Here is a 7,560-nt window from a genome sequence, read left to right as displayed (position 1 = left end):
CATTCTCATTCTCTTCCAGGACCCAAGAAGAAGAGTGTTTCTTTTGTCTTGACCCTGGTCATCTAGTGGTGAGTTGCAGTTAAGTTCTGCGTCCGTCTGTGACAGTGCTGTGGGTGTTCCCGTCTCTGACGCGGTGGGTGTGGACCTGGCTCAGAGTAGTGGTGGAATTCCGGCTCTTCTTAGTGAGCCGGATCATTTGGCTTGGGCCCAGGGGCTCCGCCAGGGATTTTGGGCCCCATGAAAAGATATCACATTGGGCCTCACGACCAGGCCTTATGCTTATGGTGTAAAACAAATATGAATATCTGACACACACACACAGGGGCACCGACAGGGATTTTGGGCCCCATGAAAAGATATCACATTGGGCCTCACGACCAGGCCTTATACTTATGGTGTAAACAATATATTGATATCACATTGGGCCCCACCACCAGGCCCAGGCCACGCCAACCAAGCACAATGCTGTACCCACACCTCCAGAACCCAACCCACTCATTGATGCTTTAAATAACTCTACCTGTACAGGCTTGCATCTATCTTGTAGTTAGTATTGGACTACAAGATAGATGCAAGCCTGTACGGTCCTGGCACCAGGGGGAGGGACAACTGGTTTAGTGAATAGCTGCTAAAAATGTACCTGCATTTACTAAATGTCAGCTAAAAGAGGAGTGAAATGAAAAACACCAGATTTTTCTGTGAAGATATTAACAGTATTTAATGTCAGCAAAACATTATAATTATTTACAATGGACTAAGCTTAGCTAACAGACTAATTTCCACCACTCATGGACCACACCCACCTTTTCTTTTGAAAAACTGGGTGACATACTGTCGCCCTTTAGTCCCTCTCTTGTCTTTCTCTCCTTTATTTTCTCTTTTGACTTTGTGAGTTGTTGAGACATCGTACACCAGTAAGTACTAGCATCCCTGCTCACATGCTCTCACTCTCTCAATAAATTAAATGAATCGTAAGTTTAGTGAGTACATCATCAATATGACGTTATATTAATGATTGATGAAAAGTTACTTAAACATTTTTTGTTAATGTTCTAAAAGTATTTGGGGCCCCTGTCAGTCACGGGCCTTAGAATCGTCCTAACTTATCACCCCCTTACGGCTCCCAAACGGCTCTTCAGTTTACCACATATTATACCTTTTTATAATTAAATCAAATGTAGCCCTGTTTTGACTAATGATTTATATGTGTACACATATAACTTAAATGATTCAATACATCCTTTGTACTGAAGTATTCAAAAGTAAAAATGACATGTTTAATATAAATGATTTGCTGTGGCCAAAGGTTTTCATTGCATTGACAGACCCTAACTCTCTGATCCCACCCAATGAATGCACTGACTTGCAGAACCACGCTACACAAAGCAGATAGCAACACCTATAAAAACTTAAGCATAGAAATTTAAAAGGGGCTACTGTATCGACATTTTAAAGAAATATATATTTAAAGAAAAGGCCCTGACAAAACAGCAGGGCTCTGTTTCAGTATTAACTATAGAGGAAAAGACAGCAACAGCTGACATCAAATCTCTGCTGAGCCTAAAGATAATCATAAATAACATAGTGAAAATAAATGTATTGCAGTGCTCAAAACGGCAGCATCCAACCGTCTCTAATCCTTGGATATTACATGTCACTGCATGCATGCACGGAGCAGCTGTAGCGCGGAGATCATCATATCATTCTGTCTTAAGTATCACTTAACAAAACGGCTCGTTCGCGGGTGCGAGTCGGCTCCCGTCGTTCACTTAAAACTCGTTCGCGACCGACATCACTAGCTCAGAGCGATGTGGATCTGTGTTCAGTGAGAGGTGGGTGTTGCTCCGGTGTTGGCTGCATGTGAGCAGTATAACGTGTTTCATGTGTGCAGCATGTCTCTGTGTGAGGCCTGTGTTCTTGTGAATTGTTAGATGTGCTCCAGTTTACCTTTTTGTGTATTGTTTAATTTAGTCACTTTCTTTTACAAGGAAGTTGTTCTTAGTTACTTTAAGTTTGTTTTGCAAATGGACTGGTGAGCGTCTTTTCTTTCTTATTAATGAAACTTTAAGCATCACTTTGTGGCTTCAGCAGTCAGTTTCCTCGCCTCTTTCTCGCTCCCGGTTATTTTGGTGTTTTGTCACTTCCTTTGTACCCCCAGTTTAGGAGGGAACGTAACAATAACAAAGGTATGACAGGATGTGTGATTACCTAGAAGAGCATCAGGACTGTTTGAGGCAGATGATAGCTATGTGATGAACATGATGATTCAGCCTCTATGGAGAGAGACATCAAGCATGCTCATTTCTGACGTGGAGCTAATCTGAAGTAAACATTGAATACTGCTTTCTATTCCTCCATCTTGTGACTGTGTAACTCCCTCTCTTGGATATCAGCATGTGAAGGACACTGTTCAGGAACTAGTCTCTGTATGTGATGACTCCTTCCACTCTGGAGAGGATCACAGACACATGGATCCTGAGGCTCAAGCTGGAGACCAGGGATTATTAACATTTTAAGATTTTGTGAAAAGTCTGAATTTTGAGATTTTGTGAACAAATCTGAATTTTGTGAAAAAGTTATAATTTTGTGAAAGTTGTGATTTTGAGAAAAAGGCAGTATTTTGTACATGACGACTGGTTTTCCTCCATCTTGTGACTGTGTAACTCCCTCTCTTGGATATCAGCATGTGAAGGACACTGTTCAGGAACTAGTTGATGCTCTGTATGTGATGACTCCTTCCATTCTGGAGAGGATCACAGATACATGGATCCTGAGATTCAAGATCAAGCCGGGGACGAGTGCTGCCAATGATCTTTTAGATTGGTTCAGAAGCTTTAAGTTAACCGTTCTCTATTCTCTATAAACTGGTTTAAATTTGTCCGAAGCCTTTCTCTAGTTGCAGAAAGTACCGCAGCAGGTGGACGTGTTGATGGACCTGCTCCCTATGATGGTGAGAATCAATACTCCAACGTAGGCTACCCCGCTACAAATAAAGGTACGTTTTCCAACTTTTAGACTGGTTTAGAGGCATTACATCACATTATTCCCTAAAAACGTGGACATCTTGCCTAATATGTCTGTTTCAGGTCAGACTGGTCTCGATGATGGTCCTTTTCCTTATGATGGTGCAAAACCTGTGTCAAAAGACTAGGTCTTCCAATAAAACCATTTAGAAACTTAAAATTTAAGGTTTTTGTTTGTTTTTCATGGACATTTTGGCTTAATCTCTAGTTGCCCCCCGTGGACGTGTTGATGGACCTGTTCCCTTCAACGGTGATACTTGTTATGCCAACGCAGCGCCGATAAATGCCGGTAAGTCTTAACTTTTAGACTGGTTCAGAAGCTTTAAATTAACTATAAACTGCTGGACATTTTCCCTAAAACTGCCTCTGGTTGCAGGTCAAACTCTGGAAGTAACCCAGCTGCCCCAGGTGGACTCCATGATAGACCTGATCCCTATGGTGGTGCAAAACCTGTCAATAAACAGTAAGTCTTCCAACCTAAAGAACCATTAAGAAGCTTGAAATTAAGTTTTTGTCCATGTCTATCTCTAGTTGACCCCAGTGGACGTGTTGATGGACCTGTTCCCTTTGGCAGTGATACTCGATACCCCAACGCAGGCTACCCTGTGACAAATAAAGATAGGTTTGTGGCTGGTTTAGAAGCATAACATGACCTTTGTTTCATTTAACTTCTCAACCTTTCGCCTAAATATGTCTCTGGTTTCAGGTCAAACTGGTAGGAACACAGCTGATGGACCGGTTCCCTATTGAAGTGCTTCTCATTACGCAGACCCGACAAAAGACGTTAAGTCTTCCAACCTATAGACCGGTTTATAAGCATAACATTTACTTTGTTTTCCATAAACTCAAACCTCTCTGGTTTCAGGTCAGTCTGGTAACCCAGGATCTGTTTCTAGTGGCGTTGCTCCTGAAGTGATCTATGGTTATGGAGGTTATCCTTTAGGCAACATGGACGGTAAGTTACTCAATTATCCTCAGATTAGTTTAGAGGCATGACTTTTATTGACTAAAATCTCCTTACTTTTTGCCTGAATCTGTCTCGAGTTGCAGGAAGTAACACCGCTCCTTCAGGACGTGTTGATGGACCTTTTCCCTATGGCGGTGCTACTCGTCATACCAATGCAAACCCAGTGCAAAAAGATAGTAAGTATTCTAACCTATAGACTAGTTAAGAAACATAACATAGACTTCTCTGCAGCTTGCCTAAATCTCTCTCTGGTTTCAGGTCAGTCTGGTAACCTAGGATCCAGTCCCAGTGGCGTTGCTCCTGAAGTGATCTCCTATGGTTATGGTTTTTATCCTTTAGGCAACATGGATGGTAAGTTATCCAATTATCCTCAGATTAGTTTAGAGGCATGACTTTATTGCCTGTCTCTAGTTGCAGACCGTAACACTGCTGCCTCAGGACGTGTTGACGTGTTCCCTTCGGCGGTGATACTCGTTATGACAACGCAGCCCCGATAAATGCCGTTAAGTCTTAACTTTTAAACTGGTTCAGAATTTTTAAATTGACTATAAACTGCTGGACAGTTTGCCTAAAACTGCCTCTGGTCCCAGGTCAAACTGGAAGTAACCCAGGTGGACTTGATGATAGACCTGATCCCCATAGCGGTACTACTCATTATCCCAATGATAAACCTTTGTCAATAAACAGTAAATCTTCCAAAATATAGAACCGTTTAGAAGCTTGAAATTAAGTTTTTGTCCATTGACTTGGACCTTTTGGCTAAATCTATCTAGGTGCCCCCAGTGGACTTGTTGATGGACATGTACCCTTTGGCGGTGATACTCAATACCCCAACACAGGCTTACCCGTTACAAATGAAGGTACGTTTTCTAACCTTTAGACTGGTTAAGAAGCAGCAAATCACATTTATTCTCTAATAACATGGACATTTTGCCTAAATATGTCATTCGGGTCAGACTGGTCTCTATGATGGACCTGTTCCCAATGACGGTGCGACTCGTTATGCCAACGCAAAACCTGTGTCAAAAGACAGTAAGTCTTCCAACATATAGACTAGTTAAGAAGCATAACATTAACTTTGTTTTCCATAAGCTCAAACCTCTCTGGTCTCAGGTCAGTCTAGTAACCCAGGATCTGTTTCCAGTGGCGCTGCTCCTGAAGTGATCTCCTATGGTTATGGAGGTTATCCTTTCGCCAATATGGATGGAAATTACCCAATAATCCGACCTTAGTTTAGAGGCATGTCTTTATGTCTAAATCTGTTGAGTGGCAGAAAGTAACACTGCGCCCTCAGGAAGTGTTGATGGACCTGTTCCTCATGGCGCTGCTACTCGTTATGCCAACGCAAAACCTGTGTCAATAGACTGTAGGTCTTCCAATAAAACCATTTAGACGCTTAAGATTTTTGTTTGTTTTTCATGGACTGCTTGACATTTTCCCTAAATCTATCTAGTTGCCCCCCGTGGACGTGTTGATGGACCTTTTCCCTTTGGCGGCGATACTCAATACGCCAACGCAGCTCCGATAAATGCCTGTAAGTATTTTAATTTTTAAACTGGTTCAGAAGCTTTAAATGAACTATAAACGGCTGGACATGTTGCCTAAAACTGCCTCTGGTTCCAGGTCAAACTATAAGTAACCCAGGTGGACTCGATGATGGACCTGTTCCCTTTGGCGGTGTGACTCATTACTCCAACGTAGGCTACCCTGTTACAAATATAGGTATGTTTTTGACTGGTTTAGAAGCATGACGTTTGTTTCATTTAACTTCTTGACATTTCGCCTAAATATGTCTCTGATTTCAGGTCAAACCAGTATTAACACAGCTGATGGACCTGTTCCCTACGAACCGACGGATCCTGTGGTATTTCCCTGGGCCAAAACCTTGTTCATGAAACCGAACAACTGGAAGCCACTTTTCCGGGGTTACGCCCAATGGGAACCAATCACGGAGACCCCGGCGAGCGATAAGTCGTCTCCGCTGTCTTCGTCCTACATAGTCCAGTCCAGAAACAGCTACATCTATTAATAAACAACTAGAATTATTAGCTTTAAATATCGACGTAGCAAAGGGGCAACAGGTCATGGTGGTGGGAAGTTACAGACCCCCCTCAGCTGTCAAGGACTCCTTGTCTTCGCTAGCAAATCTTTTATCTCAACTAGACTACAAGGAAATAGTGCTACTTGGAGATTTTAACTGCAGTGTCAGAGGATTTTAAAAACCTTTGTATCTCTCTGAATGTTACTCAGATTGTTGACAGTCACCCTAACATTAAGTTCCCTAATAAATCATCCCTAATTGATCTCATTTTAACTAATGTTCCCCATAAATACTCATCTGTGGGAGTATTTGCGAATGAAGGTCCAAAAGGTTAAACCTTGTATTATTATCAGTAAGGCATCTATTGCACGTCTGTCCGTCCTGGGAGAGGGATCCCTCCTCTGTTGCTCTCCCTGAGGTTTCTCCCATTTTATTTTTTTTTTTGTTCCCCTTAAACTGTGGGTTTTCTCTGGAAGTTTTTCCTTGTACGATGTGAGGGTCTAAGGATAGAGGGTCTAAGGATAGAGGGTCTAAGGACAGAGGGTGTCGTATTTCTCATACTGATCTGAACAATCTGTGTTGTATTTGCTGTAAAGTGTCTCTACTGTAGGCTATTTTTATTATATGTACAGCACTTTGGTTCGACCAAAAATCGTTTATAAATGTGCTATATAAATAAAACTTGATTTGATGTAGAAACCGCATGGTCTTATTTTTATCTTGGTTTTATGGAGGTCATTGATAGACATGCACCCCTGCGTACATTTAGAGTGAAGGGACGAGACAATCCTTGGTTTTCTGCTGAGCTGTCCAGTCTCCTTCATGAGAGAAACAAGGCCTGGGCAAAGGCTAGGAATTCAGGCTCAGAGGTAAAATGGCTGCGTTTTAGGCAGCTAAGGAATAGCTTCACTTCAAATGTCAAAAGTGCTAAATCTAAGTACTATCTGTCAGTAACCACAAAGAACCTGAATAATCCTAGGAACTTTTGGAAAGCCATGAAATCGATATCCACCGGTGATATCCGTAATGAGCTACCTCCGTGCATTACCACAGCATCTGGCTCTATATCGGACAGGGCCACCATGTTAAATTTGCTTTAATGAGCATTTTGTGTCTTGTGGCTCTCGGTTTGATTCTGTCACTAACTCTGCTTCTGTGAACACCACAGTATGTGACTCTGAAAAACCTGTGTTGGAAAACCCTTTTAGTTTTACCCCTTTTACTGTTAATGTTGTTCATGAAGCTTTAACCAAGTTAGATCCTAAGAAACCGGCCGGCCCGGACAACGTAGAACCTTTCTTTTTAAAGATAGCTGCAGATTTTATTGCTCCTCCTCTCACTACTCTTTTTAACCTCTCCCTCAGCACGAACAAAATTGTGGAAGTCAGCGTATGTCCTGCCTTTGCTAAAAGGAGGGGAGGTAACTATTTTAAATAACTGTCTATTGGCCAATCTCTAAGTTGTCAGTTCTGGCTAAGGTTCTTGAACGCCTAGTGAGTGAACAGGTAAAGGTGTTTTTATGTAACAAT

The 7,560-nt window shown here is 42.0% G+C and overlaps 1 protein-coding gene across 3 annotated transcripts; it reads left to right on the top strand.

Annotated features, from left to right (window-relative positions):
* The first annotated feature begins 2,707 nt into the window (after positions 1 to 2,707).
* Positions 2,708 to 6,308, top strand: LOC117560358. Of its 3 annotated transcripts, XM_034237218.1 has the most exons (12): positions 2,709 to 2,995; positions 3,232 to 3,312; positions 3,400 to 3,461; positions 3,555 to 3,645; positions 3,730 to 3,806; positions 3,889 to 3,978; positions 4,074 to 4,166; positions 4,249 to 4,341; positions 4,764 to 4,850; positions 5,444 to 5,524; positions 5,614 to 5,712; positions 5,796 to 6,308. In XM_034237218.1, exons 6-12 carry the CDS (start codon positions 3,972 to 3,974, stop codon positions 6,017 to 6,019), a joined length of 684 nt encoding a protein of 227 aa, XP_034093109.1. In that variant the 5' UTR covers positions 2,709 to 2,995; positions 3,232 to 3,312; positions 3,400 to 3,461; positions 3,555 to 3,645; positions 3,730 to 3,806; positions 3,889 to 3,971; the 3' UTR covers positions 6,020 to 6,308. The 3 variants fall into 3 exon arrangements, with proteins under 3 accessions (XP_034093110.1, XP_034093109.1, XP_034093111.1); XM_034237219.1 differs by having other exon boundaries at positions 2,708 to 2,995; positions 3,400 to 3,486; positions 3,598 to 3,645; positions 3,730 to 3,978; XM_034237220.1 differs by lacking the exon at positions 4,764 to 4,850 and having other exon boundaries at positions 2,714 to 2,995.
* The last annotated feature ends 1,252 nt before the right edge of the window (positions 6,309 to 7,560 follow it).

This window comes from Gymnodraco acuticeps, unplaced genomic scaffold (genome assembly GCF_902827175.1).
Source record: "Gymnodraco acuticeps unplaced genomic scaffold, fGymAcu1.1, whole genome shotgun sequence".
Lineage (NCBI taxonomy): Eukaryota > Metazoa > Chordata > Actinopteri > Perciformes > Bathydraconidae > Gymnodraco > Gymnodraco acuticeps.
This window is presented reverse-complemented; position numbering and strand designations above follow the sequence as displayed.

Excerpts from the sequence above, each read along its gene's own strand:
- LOC117560358 (XM_034237219.1), top strand. Across the intron at positions 5,525-5,613 it reads CGCAGCTCCGATAAATGCCT|GTCAAACTATAAGTAACCCA; the intron begins GTAAGTATTTTA and ends CTCTGGTTCCAG. Across the intron at positions 5,713-5,795 it reads CTACCCTGTTACAAATATAG|GTCAAACCAGTATTAACACA; the intron begins GTATGTTTTTGA and ends CTCTGATTTCAG.